A 26,571-nucleotide genomic window follows, 5' to 3' on the forward strand; every position below is an offset into this window, starting at 1 on the left:
CACTTTGCTACTATGACAATTTCCTGGAATTTTAAAGCTGAGCATATCTCCAGTAAAAATCTCCAAATATTCACTAGTGAATACTGAAATATGTTCTTGGAATATTCAAGACCTTACATTATTTAGCTTCAAGTCATCTTTCCTTGTTCCCCAGAATGTCAGATCATCCTTTGCTCTAACAGCTCATGATCACACTCAGTTCCCCCAAAAAACTGTGTCCTTTCCTACCTTCTTATGAAAACTTAGGCAAAAGTACTCACCTCTATCACTGCACTTAGAATTTGCATTATGAATGAAGCCCTTGTGTAGTCAGGGTAGACTTGCCAATCCAATGGATACCAGCTCCTTGTTGGTGGGTATCAAAAGATATTCGGCAACTCTAAAGTTCTCATGGTATAGGAAGTTCTGTCAATGCATGGAGAGCAATTAAAACCAGTAGTAATAGTAACAAGTCCTGCAGTAGTGTTTCTGGGGCGCATATATGTACTCCCCTTGTTTGTGTGTGTAACTCTGGACTTTTCTTTGTTTTTTATCTGGCTTGATTATATACGGGTCTTGTAAATAGGTCCTCCATTCTGACTCTAATAACTGAGTTCATGCCTGGCTACCTTGAGAATGGGACCTAACTTTATCCTTGTACCACAGTCTGCTCCCAGGTTCTGCCTCAGCTCTGGATGAGTGCCTTAGGGTCAACTTGCCTTTATGTCCTTGTGAAGATAACTGTGCTTTTATTTTTGGTTCATTCACTTATTCAATGAACATTTATTGAGCCCCACATTATGCTAATTGTTAAAGACATAAAGACAAGTAAAAAAAAGTCTTTGCCCTCAATTATCCTACCACTTTGAGAAAAGAAGATAGGGAACTGCTGAATGCCATACTGTTTCCTTAGACCTCCAAAGTACTAAGATTTTCCCACCTATCTCCATGGGGATATTGCCAACCAATTGGACCAATCAGTTCCCAATTCCCCTACCTCCAGACCAAGATAGAATATGTTTCCTTATGAACACTGATCCTACTCTGTTAATAAGAATATGTGTTGAAATTGACAAGAATACAGGACCACAGTTGGACACATTATGGGTTCATGAAAAAGGCATATGTTTGGATCCTGCTCCCACACAATGTGGCTAATTCAAGTGAGACAGTAGGGACTAAATCTGAAATACCGCAAAACTATTCTAGTACCCAGCAGAGCAAAGGCATATTGGAGATACTTTATTCTAGAATGAATGAATTAATGCCTTTTCAATGATCTATATTCCCTTCCACCCTTTTCTGACCATCAGCTTAAATTAAAATTTAATTCAAATTGATCTATGTCAAGAAACTTTATTCAGTTCCCCCTAGGTGGATTTAACCACAGCATCCTCTGAATTCATATGGTTTATTCTTTAATCTGCATCTCTCTAATTACGCTTTTACTATAGTTTTTCAGTACATAGTTGCCTTTATGGATTGCAAATCTCTTGATATCTGAAAGTATATATATTGAATCTTACTGACTTAGCATCCTGCCTGGCAAAGAGCAGTCACTGAATAAATAATATGTACACAAGAGCACATCCTAATCAATAATCTTGGATTATTACTTCATATTCAGTCAGTATCTAGAAAATATCAGCATATTATTCATGACAAACTAACATTACTTACTGAACACCTACCTCAATCTTGACAAGAATCTGCTTGAAAACTTAATCACCTTAACATTTGCTCAGTGTGTCAAAAACATGAATTTTACAAATGCTTGTTATTGCATATACAGAGATATAAGTAATGACCTAAAAATGGCTTTTTTGAAAAGAATAAATTAGCATCTAATAAACAAAAAATGCAGTTTTAAAGATTAATCATCTTGTTATTATTACAAGGAAAGGCTGCAAAAAAAAAAGTATTTCCAGAACAGAATTGAAAGGCAGGAACTAGAATGCCATTTAAAGTTCTTTAAGAACATAGTAAAAGGTCTCCAGAAACTGACTTCACATTCACACCCTGCAGGAAAGGGGATGCTTTACATAATGCTTGTCTCACAGGGTGTACTTTTTACATACATTGACAAAAATATGCAAGAGCATTTTCAAATGCAGACAACTTTGCAAATAGGGAAATAGAGTCAAAGGGGAAATGCATGACTTCTAAGAGTGAAAGCAATTAAAGGGTCATCTTCTCCAAACACTGCTTTAACCCCATTGAGAGCTGACCTTCATACAGAACAGTATACCCATGAAGCAAATGGGGAGACCCAGGTGCTCTCCCTTTCTGAATCCAAGCAAGGTGAGGGAGCACTGGCAGAATTTGTGTGTTAGACTGATAATCTACAGGGAATGACATGCATTACTTAAAATACCGTGTGATAACTAATATTTATTACAAATACATAAAAAAGACTGATTTAATGGGGTTAAATTCCAACAGACATTTTGCTCAGCTTTCTGGTTGTCCCCTTAACAACTGAATCACCAAATCCACTTTTATTTTTTTCATACTAAAACAAAAAATTTCGGCTTATTATGTAGGAACAGACCAGTTATCTTGGTATACACAGTTCTTTTTACAGCTACCCCTTACTCAGAACATTAGGACAAAGTCAGAAAAAGACTTTGCAAATTTGGCTTCCATTTGATTTTAGATTGAAATACTCATTCTGAGTTCCTCTGCGGTAGGCTAATTATACTGGCAAAACAAAATAAAATGAAATTATTTATTTCATTTAACACTTAATATATGTCAAGCGATATTCGAGGCTCTTTATGTATGCAATTTCTTTTAATTCAATAACTCTATGAAGTAGATATTATTGGTCCCAAACAGATGAAGAAACTGAGATTAAGACAGTTTAAATGATTGACCCAAGGCTACATGACTCATGAATGGAAGGTCAGGATTCAAACTTCATCTTTCTGGTTTGAAGTCTTGTTCTTGAACACTATATTTCAATGCATTTGAACTTCATAATAAGTTTAGTATTATCCCCACTGTATTAGTCAGCCAAAAGGATGCTGATGCAAAGAACCATAAATCTTTTGGCTTTTATAGAGGGTATTTATTTGGGGGTAGAAGCTCACAGTCCCAAGGCAAAAAAGAATAAGTAACAGAATACACTATCGTCATCTCTCCTACAAAGGACTGGCTGAGTGGGGACGGAATCCAGCCAGAGTGGGCTATTTCAGGAACCTACAAAGCAGGAGGTATCTGGACGTTGATCTGGAGAGACTGTGACAAAAGTAGTGCATCCTCAAGGTAAAACTGTGGGTTTCTAACACTGAAGTAGGAAACTGTGGGAAGGCAAAACCCTTCCCCCTAGGGCTGAGGGCTGCAGTATTCCCTGAAAACTGCCAGTTGCATGGCGGCATTCCCAAGCCCGTGTTCCCTGAACCCCCATAACCCACATTCCACAGACCCACATATCCCAAGTCCTCCATTTCCCGAACCCAGCACTCTCCGAAATCCGGCATTCCCCTAGCCCTCTTCTGGTCTTGGACTAGCTCAGAAGTGGGAGGGTTTTGGTGGGAGGTGCAGAGGGGCCCGAGGAGTACAGGTTCAATTTTCTGGTCCCCCCCCCCTTTTTTTTCTGAGCTTTGAGGATCATATCAGCTGGCTTGGGGAGAGCCTAGGAAGACAGGAGAGGCAAATCTGCTGAGAGAGCCAGATTTGTCTAAATGCCCTGGGATAGGAAACTTGGTCTGGCAGAAGGTGGAGTCAGAATTAACCAGCCTCCCTTAGCACACCTAAGGGAGAGAGATAGTAGGACATGCTTTGCAGGCTTCCAATAGCATATTTAGGGTTATGGTAAGGTATGGGCTCTCTCTCTCAAGAAATTAAGTCACTACTTTCTGTGGTGAGTTGATTCACCAGGGACCCATTTGAATCTCCTTCGAGACCCTTCACACAGCCTTCCTGCTGCCCTGGGAGAGAGGGAAGTGAGGAAGGAAGAAAGGGGGAAGGTCAGACTTCTAAGAAGTTTATTCAATTGCAAAGAGGATTCCTTGCTTGAGGTCTTGTCTGGTCTTCTTTGTTGCTTTGTTTTCTTGTTTTTCCTTCCTCTTTATCCCCCCCCACAGCCCTTTTTTCTTTCTTTTACTTTTTCTTGCTTGCTTTTTTTCCTTGCTTTTTGTTTTCTTCTTTTTTCTTTTTTTATATTAGGTGCTGCAGGGAGCGTTTCTTAATTGTTGTGCTTCCTCATCCTCAATTTTCTCTTTTCTTTTTGTACTGATTTTGGCTACCGATGCTATTCCCCTTCCTTTACATCTTTCTATCCTCCATTGTATATTCTTTCTTTTACAATCCACCTCTCTTTGTTTAGTCCCCAATTTTTCTCACTTTTTATTTCTAATACCTCTATTCTGTTTCTGTCTTTTATTCACTCTTTATATTATTGTCCTGTCTATTCTCTTTCCCTCTCTCCTGACCACACTGGCCTTTTAATTCATACTGTATTCCTCCCCATATTCAGTTTACTATCTCATGATAGGTACTTCACTTTTTACTATTATAACTCTATACAGCTTACATGACTTTAATATTGATTCTCCTAGATCTCACATGGTTCTTTTTCTAACATTTATTATCAATATTACTATTATGCTTTTTCTTTTTTTACTGCTTTTGCTTTCTCTGGCCCTAATATTTTCCTTCAAGGGAAGATAGCAAAAAACAAGGAAATAGAATAAGAAGAACAAAGTGATAAACAGAAGCCTTAACACGCACACAAAAACAACAACTAATTAAATACTGAGACTAGATGAAGAAGCTAATCAACTGAATAAACCCATCAAGATAAAATGATGACCAGACAGTAACAAAAAAACTACAAATCATGCCAATAATTATGAAAACATGGGCCAATCCTATGAACAAACTAAAAACCAGGAAGAGGACTGGAACATCAAACAACTAATCAAAGCTCTCAAAACATATATCATGGACCAAATTAATGAAGTGAAGGAAGAAATTAAGGATGATAAGAAAACACTTGGAGAGCATACAGAAGAAATTATAATCATACACAAAAAGATAACAGATATGATGATGATGAACAGCACAATTCAAGAAATCAAAAATACATTCCCAGCAAATAAAAGCAGATTTGAAGAGGCAGAGGAAAGAATTAGTGAATCGGAAGACAGTATATCTGAAATCAAACAGATATTAGAATTGATCAATAAAAAGATAGAAAAAATCCAGCAGGGACTTAGGGACCTGAATGACAACACAGAACACACAAACATATACATTATAGGCATCCCAGAATGAGAAGAGGAGGGAAAGAGGACAGAAGGGGTGCTGAAGGAAATAATGGCTGAAAACTTCCCAAACCTATTGAGGGAGATGCATGTACATGTCCAGGAAGCACAACACACCCCAATGCATAAATCCCAAAAGGCCTACCCCAAGACATATACTTGTCAAATTATCCAATGCTCAAGGAAAAGAGAAAATACTGAAAGAAGCAAGAGAAGAGAGCCATCACATACAAGGGAGGCTCCAAAAGATTACGTGCTGATTTCTCATCTGAAACCATGGAGGCAAGAAGGCACTGGTAAGACATAGTGTACTAAAAGAAAAAATTTCCAACCCAGAATGCTCTATCCATCAAAGCTAGCATTCAGAAATGAGGGAGAGTTCAAAATATTCACAGATAAACAGAAACTAAGAGAGTATGCCAACAAGAAACCTGCCATTCAAGAAATACTAAAGAAAGTTCTGCAGAAGGAAAGAAAAAAACAGGAGACTCAGAGCTGGAGGAGAGTGTAAGAACAACTAAAAAGACAAAAAGAGAAAAAAAGATCAAACAAAATATGACAAACACAAATCCAAAGAAAATATGGCTAATATAAGTAATTCCTTCAAAGTAATAACACAGAATGTCAATGGATTAAACTCACCTGTTAAGAGACACAGATTGGAAGATTGGATAAAGAAATAAGACCCATCTATATGCTGTCTACAAGAAACACATCTTAGACCCAGGGATTCAAGGACATTAAAAGTGAGTGGCTGGAAAACAATCTAACAGACAAACAATAACGAAAAAAAGGGCAGTAGTAACTATATTAGTATTGGACAAAATAGACTTTAAATGCAAAACTATTGTGAGAGACAAAGATGGACACTACATATTAATGAAAGGGATAATCCTTCAAGAAGAAAGAACAGTCATAAACATTTATGTCCCTAACAAGGGTGCCTCCAAATACATAAGGGAAATACTGCAAAAACTAAGGGAAGGAATAGATGCCTCGATGATTATAGTGGGGGAATTTAATACACCACTATCACCACTGGACAGATCATCTCAAAAGAGAATCAATAAAGAAACAAAGACTTTGAACAATATATTAGAGATCTGGACCTAACAGTTATATAAAGACCATTTCACCCAAATACAGCAGGATATACATTCTTTTATAGTACACATGGATCATTCCCCAATATAGACCACATGCTAGGCCACAAAGAAAGTCTCAATGAATTCAGAAAGATTGAAATCATAAAAAATATTTTCTCTGAACACAGTGGAATAGCTGGAAATCTGCAAGGGCCAGAGACCCAGATTTGGCACCAAGATATGGAAGTTAAACAAAAGACTCTTAGAAAAACAGTGAGTCCAGGAGGAAATCTCAAAAGAAATCAATAACTACCTTGAAACTAATGAAAATGATAACACAACATACCAAAACTTAAGGGATGCAGCAAAAGCTGTACTGAGAGGGAAATTCATAGCCATAAATTCATACATCAAAAAAGAAGAAAGAGCTAAAATTGAAGAACTAACTGCACACTTGGAGGAATTAGTAAAAAAACAACAAATTCACCCCCAGGGAAGATGAAAAAAAAGAAAGAATAAAGATCAGAGCTGAACTAAATGAAATAGAAAATAAGAAAGCACTCGAAAAAATAAAACAAAGAGCTGGTTCTTAGAGAAGCTCAATAAAATTGGCAAACACTCAGCTAGACTAACAAAGAAAAAAAGAGAGAGGATGCAAATAACACCGCTGACCACACAGAAATAAAGACTATGATAAGAGGATATTTTGAAAAGCTATATTCCAAAAAGAAGAACAATTTAGAGGAAATGGACAAATTCCTAGAAACACATAAGCAGCCTACATTGACAAAAGAAGAAATCAATGATCTCAACAAACCAATCACAAGTAAAGAGATAGAATCAGTCATTAAAAAACCCCCAACTAAGAAGAGCCCTGGGCGATATGGCTTCACAGGTGAATTCTACAAAACATTCTGGAAAGAAGTAACACCAGTCTTGCTTGAACTCTTCCAAAAAATTGAAATAGAAGGAATATTGCCTAACTCATTCTATGATGCCAACATTACCTTAATACCAAAGCCAAACAAAGACACCACAAGAAAGGAAAATTACTGACCAATTTCTCTAATGAACCTATATGTGAAAATCCTCAACAAAATACTTGCTAATCATACTCAACAACACATCAAATGAATTATACACCAAGACCAAATGGAATTCATTCCTGGTATGCAAGGATGTTTCAACAGAAGAAAATCAATCAATGTAATACACCACATAGACAGAGGGAAGCAAAAAAAAATCACATGATTATATCTATAGATGCAGAAAAAGCATTTGACAAAATACAGCACCCTTTCTTGATAAAAACACTGCAAAAGATAGGAATAGAAGGAAACTTTCTGAACATGGTAAAGGTTATATATGAAAAACCCACAGCTAACATCATTTACAATGGTGAAATCCTAAAATCTCTCCCTCTAAGGTCAGGAACAAGACAAGGATGCCCACTATCACTCCTTCTATTTAACATTGTGTTACAAGTACTTGCTTGAGCACTGAAGCAAGAACCAGATATAAAAGGAATCCAAATTGGAAAGGAAGAAGTCAAAACTTCACTGTTTACAAATGGCATGATCCAATACATGGAAAGCCCTCAGAAGTCTACAACAAATCTTTTAGAACTTATAAATGAGTTCAGTAAAGTCGCAGGTTATAAGATCAATGTGCAAAAATCAGTAGCATTTCTGCACATCAATAGTGAGCAATCTGAGGAGGAAATCAAGAACCAAATACCATTTACAATAGGAAATTAAAAAAATCAAATACCTAGGAATAAATTTAACTGAAGATGTAAAAGACTTATACACAGAAAACTACACAACACTGTTCAAGGAACTCAAAGAAGACCTAAATAAATTGAAGAATATTCCCTGTTCATGGATAGAAAGATTAATATTTTTAAGATGTCTATCCTACCAAAACTGATCTACAGATTCAATGCAATCCCAATAAAAATCAGCACAGCCTTTTTTAATGAACTAGAAAAACTAAGAAATTTATTTGAAAGGGAAAAAGGCCCCAAATAGCCAAAGGCATATTGAAAAAGAAAAATGAAATTGGAGGAATCATACTACCTGACTTCAAAACATCCTACAAAGCTAGAGCAGTGAAAACAGCATGGTATTGGCACAGGGATAGGCACACTGACTAATGGAACTGAATTGAGAGTTCTGTTATAGATCCTCATATATACAGTCATATGATATTCAACAAGGTCACCAAGCCCATTCAACTGGGAGAGAATGGCCTCTTCAACAAATGGTGCCTGGAAAACTGGATATCCATATGCAAAAGAATGAAAGAGGATTACCATATCATACCTTATTCAAAAATTAACTCAAGATGGATGAAAGACTGAAATATAAGAGCCCAGACCATAAAGACCTTGGAAAACAATGTAGGGAAGCATCTACAAGACCTTGTAAGAGGAAATGGCTTCATGAACCAAAGCACAAGCAGCAAAAGTACAAATAGGTAAATGGGATTTCCTAGAAATTAAAGCCTTTTGCACCTCAAAGGAGTTTGTCAAGAAAGTGAAAAGACAGCCTACCCAATTGGAGAAAATATTTGGTAAATATATATCTGATAGGAAACTAATATCCTGTATATACAAAGAACTCCTATATCTCCAAAATAAAAAGACAACCTATTTTAAAAATGGGCAAGAGATTTGAACAGATGCTTCTCCAAAGAAGAAATACAAATGACTAAAAAGAAACATGAAAAAATGTTCAGAATCACTAGTTATTAGGGAAATGCAAATCAAAACTACAATGAGATACCATCTTACTACCATAAGACTGGTGGCTATCAAAAACACCGAAGACTACAAGTGTTGGAGAGGACGTGGAGGAATAGGAACTCTCGTCCACTGCTGGTGGGAATGCAGAAGGATCCAGTCATTCTGAAGGACAGTTTGGCGGTTTCTCAATAAACTAGCTATAGCTTTGCCATATGACCCAGCAATTCCACTGCTGGGGATATACCCAGAAGAACTGAAAACAAGGACACAAACCAATATATGCACACCAATGTTCATAGCAGCATTATTCATTATTGCCAAAAGTTGGAATCAACTCAAATGCCCATCAACAGATGAATGGATAAATAAAATGTGGTATATATATATAATGGAATACCACTCAGCTATAAGAAAGAATACAGTACAAACACATGGGATAACATGAGTGAATCTTGAGGACCTTATGTTGAGTGAAGAAAGCCAGGTATTGAAGGACAAATATTACATGACCTCTCTAATATGAAATAAGCAAACCAAGCTATCTCAGAGAGCTAGAGACTGGATGATAGACTTAAAGGAAGTTGGAGTGAGAAGAAGGTTGTGAGCTACACCTACATGATAAACTGGAGGTTAAGTATTCATACAGGGAAGGGATAAGATGGGGGCATAGGGATACCTTTGGGTGTGGCTTTGCAGGCTTGAGGGGGCTATGATTGGGAGGATGAGTCAGATGGCCCAAGGAATTGGGGGGAGGGCTGGGGGAACAGTTGAACATGGGAGATTGCCAGGTATGTGGTTGAAACTATAATGTTGAGAAAACTCTTTAGAAAATATAATAAGAAAGGATTACCTGTTTAAGGTGCCTAAGGGGGATCATCTAGCACAGGGGCAGGCTTCTAGGGAGTGTGTGAGTGCCCATTTTGTCATAGTGTGTTATATCATTGGGTGGAGAGCCATACAATGAGTGTGATGTTGTATCCACATCCTGGGAGACCTGATGTTCTCAAACAGAGGAAATTATGTCTCTTGAGAGAAATGGTGGCTCCCAATGGGTTAGGGCAGTATAGTATCTCAAGCCATCAGCATTGTTGCAAGTATCTGTGAATCTGGTCCTTCAGATAGTGAAGATTAATTGTCACTGTGAGTCCTGAGGGGGGGGGGGGAGAGATATAGTATAGATGGAAACAGGGTAATTGGAGGGTAATGGAAGTGTTTTAAGCCTATATACATAGGCTAAAATGGAAACCATAATGTAAAACATAAAGTAACTAAAAATTCAGAATATTGTACAGTCTAAAATATAAACCATAATATAGACCAAAATGGAACCATGTTTGATAGCTGTGTTTCAATATCTGTACATTAGCTGCAGCAAATATAACATGAACATGTAAAAAGATCATTGCTGGGGATGGGGGAAAAGGGTTTATGTTGGATATATATATTGTACATGTGAATTACTGTGATCTAAAACTTTTTTGAACACAAAATTAAAAATTAAAAACTTAAAAAGTAGACACTAAGGAAGGAATCAAAGAAATTGCCTTGCCACTGTATATACAGGGCAACAGCTATTACTGTGATGAAAGGCAAAGCATCAAAAACAAAGCTTTATAATATTTTTAATTTTTTAATACCCCAATTTATTTTTACTTTATTTTAGTTTTGTTAAATTAGTATGTATTCTATTTCTAATCTTTACCATCACTATATTTCATTTTCCTATTAATTGAATTTGGCAATACATTAAGCTTCATTTTTGAAAAAGTTCTTGACCACAGAGATGTTCATCTACAGCAGGGGAGGAACTCTGTGGTGGGGTGTTATTGATGGGGAGCACAATATGGTTGGGAGAAAGTTCTCCAGGGCATGTATTTAGGGTACATAAAAATGTTTGGATATATGTTGGGTATTTTCATAGTAGTTACAGTTACAAACAACAACTGAGGGAGTGCTGAGTTCCTACCCAGGGGAGCTCTGTCACATTCCCCAACGGAACAGCAACAATCCCCCAAATGCAATGACAAAGACCAGTGAAGAAGGATGATCCAATGATGAGCTTTTGATACTGATGACTATGCTTATGAGCCTATGCACCTGAATTATGAATTAGGCTTAGAGCTGCAGGGTGCCTAAGAGTTACCTCCTGAAAGCCTCCATGTTGCTCAAATGTGGCCACTCTCTAAGCCAAACTCAGCATGAAATGCATTACCTTCCCCACAGTGTGGGACATGACTCCTGGGGATGAGCCTCCTGGCACCGAGGGATTACTACCAATTGCTAACTCATGATGCAACTAGAAAGAGACCTTGAATAAAAGGGTCAACTCAGATCAGCAGAATATCTCAGCCTACATGTAGGATGATGTGTTAAAAACTGCTTTTTGACCTTGAATAAAAGGGGGAAATGGCAAAGATAAATTAGTTTATATGGTAACAGTCTTCAAATAAGAGTTGGAAGGTCATCAGAGGGGTCGCACTTATGCACGCCTCAGAGACAGCCAAAGGAGATTCAACCCCAGGTACTGGTTCTCCTGAGGGCTATAGAGACCCACAGGTTCTATGGTCATGGCAAATGGCTCTGGCATTCAGTGTCATGCCAGTGGGCCTTACTTTGGAATTTGTGCTTCTGAATGTGATGGAGTTGGACTCAGATGTGACCTTTCTACAATGCCTCTTCTGTCACTTTTACTGAGCCTGTGGGTTGGCACTAGCATTGATATATACCCAGGAGACTTGAATCTCTGGACTTTCCATATGCCAGCTGGGCCCTGAATCTCAGCAGAGTTGCAACTCCTACTCTCTGGTTCATTGGACATACCCAGGTTAGCTAATTGGGAAGTGAAGATGTCAACCACCACAACAGGGAACCGAGAGTGCCTACAACCACAAGCAGGAGAATTGCATCTATCATCCATGTGGAATTAAGCCCCCTCTTGATATAGAGGTGGAGTGGACATCACCATCCCAGGGTCCACAGGATGGAGGAATAAAATATGGATTAGAGTGGACTTACTGATATTCTACTATAGAACTAATGGAACTAGTAATGGAAAAAATGGTAGCATTGATGTGGAGAAAGCGGTCATGGTAGTTCCTGAGCATAGGGAGAGGGAAGAAGAGATGTGATGTGGGGGCATTTTCAGGACTTGGAGTTGTCCTAAATGATATTGCAGGGACAGATGCTGAACATTATATATCCTGCCATAACCCACTGAATGTGCTGGGGGAGAGTGTAAACTGCAATGTAAACTATTATCCATGTGGTGCAGCAGTGCTCGAAATAAATTCACCAAATGCAATGAATGTACCACAATGATGAAAGAGGTTGTTGATGTGGGAGGAGTGGGGTGTGGGGGTTGGGGGGTAGATGGGAACCTCATATTTCTTAATGTAACATTTCTTTGATCTATGTATCTTCAAAAAAAATACAATTAAAAAAATGATGGGGTTGGAGGTGGGGAGTGGGGTATATGGGAACCTCTTATGTTTTTTAATGTAACATTTTGTGTGCTCTATTAACTTTAAAAAAAGATAATTACAAAATAAAATAAAAAGAGTAAGTTACTTCCCTCTCCAAAGTCTGTTACCATGTGTTGGAGCAAGATGACTGCCAGTGTTCGAGAGGGTTCAGTCTTCCTTTCTCTCTTAAAGCTCTACGGTCCCAGCTTCTTCTGATCTCAGCTGTTGGCTGGCATAAGGCTCATCTCTCTACCCCTGGGGCTCATCTCCTTCCAGGCTCAGCTGCTCTGCTCTCTCCACAAGGTCAGCTGTAAACTATCAGACGAATGACTCGGCACTCTCCCCTGGGCTCCAATGTCAAAATTCAACTCTCTTTGTTCTCCTTCTTTGTGTATTTATTACCCTGTCTCTGATTGAGCATCCCTTTATATGGCCCACAAAGGCGGTGGGGGGTGGGGGTGAGGGGTGGAGACTCAAATGGAATTGTCCTAATGACATGGTCAAATAAAATCCCTAATCCTGATTTAATAAAGTAAAAGCGATACCTCTGAGCCTAATACACCCAAAGGAACAGACCAGTTTACAAACACAATCCAATATCTATTTTTAGAATTCATGAACAATACCAAACTGCCACACCCACTCAAGAAATGAGGAAACCAAGTCTTGACTACTTGTCAAGAGTTATTCTCATCAATGGAGTGACCCGTTCAAAAATTAAATGAGGTTTAATGATGCTCTTTTTCTTCAAATCAGCCTTCCAAGTGACACTGGGCCACTAATTATTTGGTCTGAGACACTCTGGTGAAGTCACTTTCCTTTACAATTTTTATTTTTACATTATTTACTTTAATAAAAATAGGAGCAAAGAAGAGAAATGAACAAAATGCATGTCTCATTCCTACAGTAATCCACAAAAGTGATTGTGTTAGGAAGCATGAAACAGTGAGCCCAGAGTTACTTTAGGCCCAGATGCAAAGCAGCAGGTGGCTGTTCTTTTCCCAGTTCAGGCTCTGCTGTTGACTCAGAACTTCTAGGTTACAATATGTTTTGTAATCACTAAGAAAGACAACCCACCTCTTGAAAATGTCAGCCTAACAAAGCAGAGAGGCCCCATGTTCAAATTTTCACTCTCAGGTATTTAGATAGGACAGCGTACATGCGTGGACTGCGATTCCTAAGTACAAACCTGATTCAAAATAAACAAATTATACTAACTGAATTTAGTTGCTAAATTAAGAACGTATGTTAGTTCCAACAATATTTAGAACAATAAAGACAATGCTTTTGAGGAAATAAAATACCTCAGACATTTTCCAGGAAAAAGAAAAGAATAATCTGTTTATTCTTCAAATTATTCACGTCACTACGATATATTAGGGCAAATTCGCTGCGCTTGAGTATGCCTAATATATATTCGCTGTTGTACAAAATTGTCCTATGGTTGAAATCAGACTGAAAAACTGGCTCTCTGAAAACAAGCAGAATTGAGTCCAATAACTGGCTGATAAATGCTTACCATTGAGACTGTGAAGCTGATCATAAATCTGGTTTAAGAGGATAAGGAGGGATGGAATATATAGTGAAGAGTAAAGCTTCCTCTCTGTACCCTCCCTTGCCCTCACTTTTGTGCCCCCACCCCCAGCAGTCAGGCTAGATTAGGAGCCCTTCTCTGGGCTGCCACTGGAAAAATCCTGTACTACCTCCATCAGTGCACCTGCCTCCCACACTGGAATCATTGGTTTGAGTGCCTGTATCCCATTCTAGACTGTGAGCAGGGAGAACATTCACTCTACTCCCAACCGCTAGCACATGGGATGCGCACAATATGAACTTATTAAATCCATTCCAAGTTAACTGGAGAGGTGACAATACCTAACCATATGCTACTATAAGAAAAGAAACTGTATTTTTCTAAAATAAACTTCATTTTTAAATGCATATAGATTTGGATTTTTAGAGTAATAAGTACAATATTAAAGACAGAAACAACTGGCTGGGGGAACAAGTGGTAAGAATTTTAAGTATGGAGGTTCTCTCTGAATTTTCTGAAACAATCCAAGTGCTTCTTCCAACAGGGTCTTCACTTTTCTGCCCACCACACTCATTACCAGATCTCCCACTGACCATAAAGAATCACGAGCTATGGATAACTAATATTTATTGCTCTCACATGTGCTAGACACTGGTCTATGTGCTTTAATGTATTGTCATTTAATTATTACAACATATGAGGTAGGTGCTACTAAAGTTTCCAGGGTACAGATGATGAAACAGACATGGGATGGTTTGAAGCCTTGCCTGGGATCATACGTACAATATTTAGCATGTCAGCAGTTTTCCAAGCACCCCCTAATCCATTTTCATGCAGGTGAATGATCCTACACCCAAATAGAAACAGTCCTTTTGTTTTGTCTTGATAATCCCCAGAATTCAACCTTTGATATAAACTCTCCCTATAGTCTCCTTCCCTATTTTCTCTTGAGAGCTGCATTTTCTTTGTTTCATAAAACTAGCAGTGGTATATAGTTATAAATGAACATAATCACTCATGAGAAGTAATTTTTACAAATTGTTTTGTTATATTTTATGAACAGTAGCATAATAAACATAAAACTTTCAAGCACTGTTAAATGAACATAAAAGAGCAGCTTGAGATTCAATATGAAAGTAAATAGGATATGTAAATGTGTGTATATATCTGTGTGTATTTGCATATACAATTATTTTAGGTATCTTTGCATTGCATATTACTGCAGGTACCAAGTATTTCTCAACCACTGAATTTTGTTAAGTAAATCCTTAATCACAAGAGTATAATTCTTGTGATTTATATTGGCAGTTTGGCCTCAGTAAAAGTAAAAAAAAAAAAAGTAGCTTTCCTCTTTTAACCCTTGTCAATTTCTTTTCACGTTTAAGTTATTTCACACAGGGCCACTTTCAAAAGGACTTTTGCAGAAAAGGCATGGACTTTCAGATAGGTATTAGTAGCCTCTGGAGTTACCAAAGCTATATTTCAATAAGTGTCAATTTGCATTCCAGAACAATGGATAAGATTTTATCAAATTGCAACATGTAGTAAATTGTAGATAGGAGGTCTTAAATAGTACAAAAATAAATGGAAACATCAGCCTTCTCCATGCAATATTGGATGCAGAGCTGTGATAATTACCAGGAAGTCATTCCAAAGGGACACTAAATCATACATAGTCTCATTTTATTTCTCATCTGCTTTATTGCTGAGTTTCTGGATGAAAGATGAAGCATAAACCGCTTCAAGGGCCACATTTGGACATAAAGAGGTGAAAATGTATTAAAAATTCCAAGTTGATGTCTTCTGAACAGGTTCAAACACATGAAAGCACATGCACACGTGTCACACACAAGCACGAGTGAAATCTATCCACACGCCTCATCTGTGTCATACTTTACTTTCTAGCTGGGATTTGCTCTAGCTAGGGAATGAATTTAATCATTCACTTAGGAAACGAACTCGACTCTCGCAGTATTATGGCATCTTTGAGAACGAGGAAAGATTGAAACACATATTGGCTGCCCTAAGTTCCTAGTTTATTTGAAACTGTTTGAAAGAGAACATTGCTGTTGTTATAGTGATTCCTTGGCCACAAAGTTTGTCATAGTCCTATACTTCTGTGGGAAGGCTTCCTTATGAATGAACGGCAATCCTTGCTCGAGACTGCGGGGCTTGTTCCCTACTCTCCCACCTCTGAAGAAGCCAGTGCGCACTGCTACGGCGCCGCGGCCTGTTAAAGGGTGAAATACTTCCTCAGTCGGCAGTAAACAGACGCTGCTCCAACCAGCCCTCCACCATCCCCACCCTGCCACCTGCCACCGCCAGCCGCGTGCCCAGCGACCCCCTGAACCTCTCTTAGCCGTCAACTTCAGGACTGGCTTCCTGCTCCAGCGCCCCTTATCATTCGTGGGTGCCGGTGCCTGGCAGTTCTCCCCAAAGTCTCGGGAGAACCGTGTCCTGAGTCACCGCCTTGCCCCGGGCACATCCAACCAGGCACGCACCGCCATCCCCACGTGACACTCCCGCAGGGTCTCAACCTACTCGGGTGGGAAGAGCCTGAGCCTCGGGAGGCTGCGTGGCTTCCGCACACCAGATGCCTACTCGAGCTGAGCACTCCAAGACGCCCTCACGTGGCCACCTGTAGGAACTGCACAATTCGTGAGCACTGGTCCTCGAGAAGGCCTCAACTTGACAGCGACAGCAGGCAGCCCTAAGAGGGGCTGTGAAATCATCTCACCAACACTTAGCATGTGACAACTCTCGAGCTACAGTTGAAAGCGGTCATGTAGGTACAGACCATGGCTCATTTTTTATCAATTCCGTGTAGCCATCAGGTCTCACCTTATGATGTGGCACAGGGGATATACAATAGTTTTTAAACCCAAACTTTAAAATTTATGGCACACTCGGTCACCACACCACACACACACACACACACACACACACACACAATTGCAGAGACCTGAATAAGTGTGTTTTCAGGAAAGGACAAAATTCCCCTAAGTGTATATAGCCAATTAAAAGGATATGAGATCTTTCGTTAAATCCTTATCGATATCAGGAGCATTACCTTTAGAATTTTAAAACTTTCCACAACCTTTTAAAGTTGAAGGAAAGATTAAGAAATACATTTTATAAAGATTTATTTACAAGAAAATTTATTCTAACAAAAATGTATAATTAAATACAAAACATTTTTCCTCCAGAGTGAGCTAAATACACTAATGTACATTTATACTGATACTTGCTTTTAGATGAAGCTGATTGGTCCAGTGCCCAATGATTTTGTATTCTGTACTTTTGTTGGTTATTTGATACTGGAAGATATCATAACGTCCTGGAGCATCGCCGTTTTCATTAAAAGTGACAGGTGTTCCAGCACTACCTATAAAAGTTTAGAAAACAATGTTAATAAACAGGTTTAGTAAGATAGTCTGCTGAGCTTATTAATTTTCTAGAAAGAATGGTAGATAAAGATATATTGTGTGTAGTCAGAGATATGGAGATTATAATAAATACATACACAGTCATTCTTGATAGAATAGTATCATTTACATAAAAAGAATTCTAGATTTACATATAAGAATAAGATGTGCTTTATGTTATGTAAATGATGAGTATCCAAATTAAGCAATGTACATAACTGCTAAATAAATTAAAATGGATAGGCTGAATATTCAGTACTGGATACATAGAATGGCAATTAAGAGAGAAGAGCATAAGAAAATAAGATCAGTTGTACAATATGAACTACTAATGGCAGCTCAAAATATGTCAGAAAGTCCCAGCCAGATTCCCCAGGGCTTTACTTGATCCTGTATTGAATTCCACTCTGAAGCAGTTGTCCTATTCAATTTCTTTTCTAAGCCTCTGCTTCTACTACCTCTGCACAAGAGAGTATTAATGTGGGCTAGTGCTGGGAATCTCTCAATGGTCGAGGCAGTGATTGCTGGGAAGTTCCAACTCTGTTCATTTTATAAAAGCTCCCCTGATTCACTGTGACTAGTGTCGATGTCAGAGCAGCAGCATGCAAGAATGGCCGTCTTTTCTAAACTCCCATTTCTCTCTGAAGCTTTCATACTTTCTTTTAATAGCTTCTGCTCACTTTTACTTTCCTTCTTATTAACTTTTATACAATCACAGGTTTTCACAATAGAAAGGAATCACCACCCCAATGTTTTCTTGTTCCATCTAGTCCCACTATCTACACAGACTCTCCTTGTTCTCTAACAGCCTATAGACCCTTCCTCCCCCTTCACCTTCTCAAGCTATCTTTATAGATTCATCTGCTACCAGTCCCTTTTCTTTGTACCTATCTTCTCTCTGCAGTGCCTCTTCTTTAAATTTCTTCTCACAACAAATCAAATTTAATTTTTGTACTATACTTGAAAGTTTCCCCATTATGCTATCTCCCCTTCATGTTGTAGTCCTCAACAATATATACCCCCAGTAGTTATTTATGTCAAATGTATACATTTCCATCTTATAATGAATTTCTTGTATCTGGGGCATTATTGTACTAAATTTCAATAATCATAAAATTCTGAAATATTTAAATTATTAAACAAAATAGGTGGCTGTATCACAAAAAATATACAGTTATTTGCAAATGTATACAATCATGGTCACACAGCAACAATTAAGGTAGTTTTGTAGTATTAAATAGTTGTCTAATATTCTCTATACCCTGGAAGCTCACTAAAATTTGAACACAGGGTGAGGTCTCTGATGTCACCACAGGCAACCAGTACCTGTAAAAACTGCTAAGACCATATGTGATAGTACAGAGTGGAGAAAAGAGCACTGCCCTGAGTCAGGAGTGGTGTGTCCAGGCCAACTCCAGCCCTCATTTATTTTCACAACTTGTGTATGGCTCGTTCTCCTTACCAGTCCCATAGGTACTTAGCAATGAATATAAACATATTTTGTAGTCTTAAGAGAGCTGTACACATTTACAGTATTATGATTATTATTAGTTCATATGGGAAATAACTTTATCCATACAACAAGAAAAAATGAAGGATTGGGGAATAAAATAAGGGCTCTCCAATCAACCAGTATTGCCTTGGTTATTCCTTAGGTACTCCAGTGGACACCCATTGGCCATACCTGACCAAAATCTTCCCTAAACTTGGACAGGTTAGTTTCTTATATACTCAGTTTCATCATCTGTAAAATGGAGTAATAAGGAAACTTTTCTCATAGAATATGAGAATTAAATGAATCAACATTTGTGAGGTGCTTAGAATAGTGCATGGGTGAATTATACATTATTATTATATTTTTATTTTCATTCTCATTTTCACTGGTATATATATTTAAGTATATAAAACTCATACTAATAGTAAGGCCATTGAAAGTTTTTTAAATTATTTCTGGACAATGGATTATGGAAATTCAAATGAAAAAGAGATTATTTCTACCTAGAAAAACAGATACCAATTATGAATTTCACATTAACATCATCACTTCCTGACATTTACATACCATTTTGAAAAATTTTAATGTTATACACTCCCTAAATAAAAGAATATGTAATTTCCTTTAAATTTCCCCAATGTTGTCACCTCCCTGACTGAATGACTCCCGCTCTCCTACAAAAGCTATACTGAAACTTCTTTTTACCATATTAACACCTAAGATGGAAGAACGAGACATGTGTAGCACACTTTCATGAGTGTACTTGGGTTGTGCATAATTTCCAGCATGCCAGCTGTTACTACACCTCTTTTTTCCAACTCAAGAAAGTATATTGGAATGCATTTAAGTGAGAGTCACATTCTAACAAAAATAACCAATAGTCTGATGATGTTCTCTCGTAATCTGTAACAAATGTTCTACCACAACGTAAGATGTTGATGGAGGGGTGTTGTAAGGGAATCCTGCATATTACCCATGATTGTTTTGTAAGTTCACAACTTCTCTAATAAAAAATATTTTAAAAAATAACCATTCTCCAACCTAGATACTCCAGACATCTTTATTAATAGCAAATTACCACAAGCGTCACATTAACCTTGGCAATGCATTAAGGGGCACTGTATTAGTAGTTACCAATGTGGGTTCTGCGTCAGACCACTGGGTTCAAATCCCAGTTCTGCCACTTATTACATGACTAATATGTCTGTAATTTCTCCCTACCTTACTTTTCCTCATTTCTTGGGACTAATCATAATTCCTCTCTTAGAGGGATAAGTGAGGATTAAATGAATCACTATATGCCATTGAAAATAATGTCTTGTACACAGTAAGCATTATATAAATGCTTGCTAGTATTTTCTTTATTGTTTTGACAATGCTATGGTTGAAACCACTTGTATATATGAAAAAATATAACCTTCTCTGTGAGCTATATGTCTTCCATGATTTCCTCTTACTAGTCTCTGTTCTCCCCTTTCAGTGCCATACATAGATAAAATCAAGTTCCTTAAATTCACCACCCTCTTCCCCACTGTCTTAGCTTTGCACATGCATTCTGTGTTGATTCCCTTCCTCCTTCCTCTTATCCCTTCTATTCTGTACCTTGAATTCTTTCAAGATATGATTCAAGAGTCACTCACCTATAAAAATTGATCCTTCAAATCCAGCTTAAGTATCTTTTGGTGCCCTACCTGCTCTGCCATAGCATTTACCATACTTCCTGGACTTTTATTCATCATCTCCATGCCTAACCAAAATATTTCAGTAAATATTTATTGAGAGCTACTACTTGCTCAATGCTGGGCAGACCCTCTGCCCTCCTCAAAATGACAGCTTCTTTAATCAAGGACAGGGTGTATCTTTTATGTTTGGAGGCACTGTACCTAAGACAGTGCTCAACAATAAGTGAGTCAAACATTACAGGATAGGATGAACCAAGTTTCCCCTGATGATCCCAAGCCAATCTATGCTCACCCTCTTCACAATGTTTATAAACTTCGTGTATATCCTCTCTCATCTTTTATATTCACAAATAAAGAGAATAAAGCAGTCCCTTTCACTTTTTTAATCAACATGACATTAAAAACCACAGTGAAAGTTGATTTATCATTGAATAGTCCTTGAGTTCATGACTGGTATCTGAACAGGTTTTTGTTCTGATCACACGCATCTTTTACTAATCTGGTTTCCGGTATTAGGCTAAGTTTGTATAACCTATGTGAATCAACCCTTTCACACAAAGAGCTGAGGTCATTGCTATTGACTCATCTCGAATGATTATTCTGGTAGTTACCTATGTTAAAAAAAAAAAGCGCCATTGAGTGGACATCATGGATCATGTTGTTTATTCATTTCTACAAGTTTTGCTAACTTTTTAAAAGATCATGCTTTGTTCTGAAATTGGCCACCATGCAAAACAGAATGAGGTGACATTTTGTTCATAAAAAAATTTCATATGGCTAATATATCTTAATATGCTGTTCCTCTTGTCAATTTATTATGATTTAATAACAATACCGGTAAGAAATATAACATCACCTTATTTAATTAGGCTGAGTTTTTAAAATATTTTTTCATCCATTTTAGTGGAGAAATTGAAACAAACAACACCGAGTTGTGAGGCAACTCTTCCTAAAGTTCTCACTCAGGTTTACACATCTTGAATATTTACTGTTCAATAAGAAACATTTGAAAAAGTTATGTTTTCAATACTAGATATCTCAAGTACTTCTAAGATGCTTTTATAGGGAAAAAAGATACATTCAATGAAGGTTTATTTGAAAATGTTGATTTCTTTAAATATTGTTCAAAGGAAGACTATGGACTTGGAATTCAGGGAATGGAGTTTGATTTTTGGCAATGTCAATTACATGTGTGATCTGGGCAATTTACTGACCCTCCCTAGAGCTGTTTTCTCATCTCTTAGGTGGGCATAATAACTTCACCTTACCAGGCTATTACAAAGGTTAAATGAGTTGATGCATGGAAGCACTTAGTGCAGTGAGTGGCACACAAGAGTTGTGCAATAAATGGAAGCTTTCATTGTCATTATCTGTTCCTTTGCCAGTACTTATGCTCCCTCGAGATACATTTTCTAGTCTCCACAAAGCAAAAAGTAACTCAATAATAATTCGTTCACCTTTAAGTACAAAAATTATCAAAAGGTTTATATGATGAAGCTACACCATTTGTTTACTGTCAGGTTTATTACTTTCCTTCCTCCCACTTGCGACTCAAACTTTATCCATTTCCTTACTCATCACCAAATACACTATTGGGTGAGCAGGAAAAATAAGAAAGCTAAAAAGGAAATCAGTGAATTTAGTAATATTTAGCATCTTTAATATAAGAATGAATATATATGATTTAAATCACTGACAAAATTTCACATTGGAAATGACAATTTTCTACAGAATTCCAGTTATTCATGTTCTCCCTTTCCTTATCCAACTTATTTTATGAACTATTTACTACAGTCAATAAATAGAACCACATATTTGATTTATAATCATATTCTAGTTTAATTATTCAGAAATCAGTTAGATTATTCCTATATATATATATCCACCTCCCAGTTACTCTCAGCCTTGTTCATTGAAGACTTTAGCATTGGACTCAGCACCTTCCTCTCCAACACAGTCCTGCTATCATTGTTGGTAGCCTTGTCCACCTGGATGCCACACCATCCTGGCCTCTAGGCTCTCTGACCTCTTCACTTTCAAAAATAGTTTCTTTCATACATTCCAGTAACAATTCTTATGACCACACTCTAGAACTTGCAGTCAGTAACTACACCATTTCCAAAATTTTACACTCTGAGCACCACTTTACGCCCCCATTGCAACAATTCTACGATCCCCTAAATTAACTGGTTCACAGATCATCCCATTTCATGATTGTATTTCACAACCCATGATGGTTTCTCTTCCCTCCTAATCCTGTGTAGGTTTTGTGATCCTTGCAAATACTCTCTGCTCTCTTGTACTTCTCTCCCTCCAATTTTATTTCCCTGTTAAAGCTCAATCATGATTAAACTCAACTATACAATGTCTTTGCCTGTACTCAAGCAGCTGCATATTATTTCACAAACCCATGAAATTCTACTGTGTGGTAGGACCAGAACTAAAGTGAGATGAATGAGGCACCTAGGGCATGTCGGAAAGAGTGAGCACCACAAATTATGTATGTTTGACACCTCACTTACTTCACCCTTGTCCTGGCCCTGCTGTTTGATCTCACATTAAATTCATGACCTCAGATTTTAAATGAGTAATCAACATTGCTCTAATCCTACCGCACTTCCCAATGAGTCTACTTTCACCACTTCTGGATGACTATTTGACTGTTTTGTGCCTCATTCTCTCTACTCACACATCCAACACTTTCCTCCCTCTGTCACTTCAGCTTGTGTCATACTTTCTCACTGAGGAAAAGTGGCAGTATCTTCGGGATTTCCACATCATTCCACCACAAAATCTACACATCTACATGCATGTACACTTATATTCTGTCTTCCCTCCTGTTCCAGTGCAATGCATGTCCCTGAACAAATCCAAGGCACTTTCGTCCCCTTGTGCTCAGGAGCCATTCTCTCTTAACCTTCAGGTCCACAGATATCTTTTCTTTCTATAACATCAACAAATTTAGACTCTTTATAGAAGCATTCCTTTCAGTTTACAAATCAGCTCTAGCAGCTCTTATCTTAAAAAGAAAATAAATAAATCCCATTACTCTAATCTCACAGCTTTATCCAGGTACTGCTTCATTTATGTGCTTTCCTCCACTGTAAAATAAAACTTTCGAAAATAACTATCTACACATTCTCAACATTTGTATACCTTATTTATTCTTCAACCCATTTCAATTTTTAAATTTAAGTTCATTCCTCCATTGATGACTTTTAAATTTTATGTCTAACCCTGAATTTAGACCTACCCAATTACCTATTTGGTTGTTTCATGATCATCTCAAACTTTATGCATTCAGACACAAAACTTGATTCTTACTCATTTCCAAAAATGTTCTTCACTCAACATTTCCCCTCTTGTAAGAAATGGACCACACTCATTCATTCAATCAAATCAAAACCTAAGTTACATTTAATGTATTAACAAGTTCTGTCTACAAAATATATCCAGCATTTGTCCATTTTCTGCATTGCCTCTTCCACTACCCTGATCCAAGCCACTCTGAACTCCTTCTGAACTCCTAAGCAGTCCCCATTATTCACACTGTCACCCATCATCCATTCTTTACTCTGCAGTCAGAGTGATACTTTAAAATACAAATTAATTAACTCCACTTCTCTGCTTAAAATAATTTAGTGGTGACCTATACCACTTAGAATTTTATGCAAAAGGCTTGTCGTGACCTTAAAGGCCTTCTTATTTCTCTGAATTTCCTTCCTTCTACATTCTGTTCTTCCTGGGATTTGCATTTTTCTATTCCTCAAACAGGACATGAAGCTCAGGGCCATTTTTATTTTCTCCTATTTCTATCTCTGCTGTGCTCTTTCCCTTGGTTCTTTGCATTTGTAGCTCTTTCTCATCATTCACATACCCTGCTCAAATATCACCTCCTCAGAGAGTGGCCCTGTCAGAGCACCATTCCTAAAGCAGCCTGCTTCCTATCTTCATCATTCACTGTTGCACACATCATTTACTTACTACACAGTATTTATACGTTTCTAAAAACACATTGCTTATTTAACTCCTTGTTGCCTATTTGGTTTATAAACTCTATTAGCGTGGAGAATGTCTCCATTGTGCTAACCACAGTGTGTGAAGCAGGGCCTGTAGGCTGAGCACACAATCCATTTCTCTTTTTTGTGAGCATGGAGTTAGGCTACATTTCCAATCTTCTTTGCAGCAAGGTGTGACCAAATGATTAGTTCTTATCAGTTGAATGTAAACAAGTAATATGAGTTAATTATGGGCTGGACCATTAAAAACAGTCCAAATTGCTTTCTATGATCTTTTCTCTTTCTGATTGGAAGGAATGACAATGACATGCTGGGCAATTTGGGAGCTACATGTCAAAGACAGTAGAATTCACATCAGCCAAGATTCCTATATGAGTACATGGAGGAGGTATGTGCTACCAACCTGTTTGTGCATCCATCCAGTGTTAGACTTCTATTCTGCTTGAGCTATTAAGAGTAGGGAGTCTACCTACAGCAGACAATTATCATTGCCCGTTATCTAGTAAAGTAGGTTCTCAATGACTACATAATAAATGAGTGAGTGAAACTATTAAATGTGGAAATGAATGTTTCACTTTATGTCATATTACAATGCTTTAAAAGAAATATAGTTTTATAAAATGAGTATCAAAGACGTTGGCATAGATCAATAACTGGCTTTAGACTCTCCTTAATCAAAGCTGATTATTGCAATGTGGACACATATAATAGAAAGGTGGAATCCAGAATGGGTAGTTGCACTATAGAACTGCACAAATAAGTATGCAAGCACATTTACCTTCACTAAAGTACTCACTCAACTAGATGTTTTCATAAAAACTAAATATATCAGCTTTAAAAATATGAGCCCACTTTTAGGAATTTGTGGATCGAGGGGATGTTCCTTAACTGATTGTTTTGGTACATAAAATAATTAGGAAAGGGAATATAATCAAATGGCATTTCTAAAACTCTGAGGCAATGCTCCTTGAGCTAACTGAAAATAGTGCTGTCCATTGTGTAAATGCTTTATGGTCCTTGTTTTAAAAGGACTTAACAAATGCAAAATACCCTTGTCATTAATAGACGACACCTTCTGAGTAGAAATACAACCTATAATTGCACTTAGAGCACTCAGATAATTGATTGGACTTTTAAAATAAGAAAAGATCCACTATTTAGTGATACATATCTCATGGAGGCAGATGAATTTGTAGGTTTAAATAAAATCTTTTGTGAGAAAAGTGACCAAAGAGAGTATTAGAATATCAAATGTTTCATTAAACAAAAGAAGTAGAAAAGAATATTCATCAATTAGGCAAAATTAAGCAATGCATATTAAGAATTGAAGAACAAACCAAAGAATGTTCCCTGACAGAAATTCTTTTTTTTTTATGTTGGGCAATTTGAACCCCTTTATTTGTTTTTTCTTGGGGGGTGAGTGGGCATTTAATACCTTATATATAGTTGTTTGTATACATGACTTCCATTATAAGAAAAACTGTACATTATTAACTATTGTATCTTTGGCCGAGTACATATATGAGAGAAAAGTGTGTGTGTGTGTGTGTGTGTGTACATATGTTCCAACCTTATTAAATTTGTAATACTGGGAGGGAGGTCTCTAACCACCTAGTTCACAGTGTTGCTAAAAAAGAAAAAAAGAGATGTATTTACTATCTGGATTTAAAACAGTCAACAAATTAATCAAATTTTTTTTTTAAAGATTTATTTATTTATTTAATATCCATCCCCCCCCCCCCCGTTGTCTTGCTCTTGGTGTCTATTTGCTGCGTCTTGTTTCTTTGTCAGCTTCTGTCGTCGTCAGCGGCACGGAAGTGTGGGCGGCGCCATTCCTGGGCAGGCTGCACTTTCTTTTCACGCTGGGCGGCTCTC

General features: G+C 37.5%; 1 protein-coding gene across 9 annotated transcripts in view; it reads right to left on the reverse strand.

Moving 5' to 3' along the window:
- The window catches only part of GRM8 (glutamate metabotropic receptor 8), an 850,565-nt gene that overhangs the window by 152,682 nt on the left and 671,312 nt on the right, over window positions 1–26,571 (reverse strand). For all 9 annotated transcript variants that reach the window (XM_004471660.3, XM_071215255.1, XM_058297320.1 and 6 more), the window contains one exon: window positions 17,324–17,460. In XM_004471660.3, coding sequence (XP_004471717.1) covers window positions 17,324–17,460 — 137 coding nt within the window. The remainder of the gene's footprint in view (window positions 1–17,323; window positions 17,461–26,571) is intronic.

The sequence above is a fragment of the Dasypus novemcinctus genome, chromosome 5, assembly GCF_030445035.2.
Source record: "Dasypus novemcinctus isolate mDasNov1 chromosome 5, mDasNov1.1.hap2, whole genome shotgun sequence".
In the NCBI taxonomy this organism is placed as follows: Eukaryota; Metazoa; Chordata; class Mammalia; order Cingulata; family Dasypodidae; genus Dasypus; species Dasypus novemcinctus.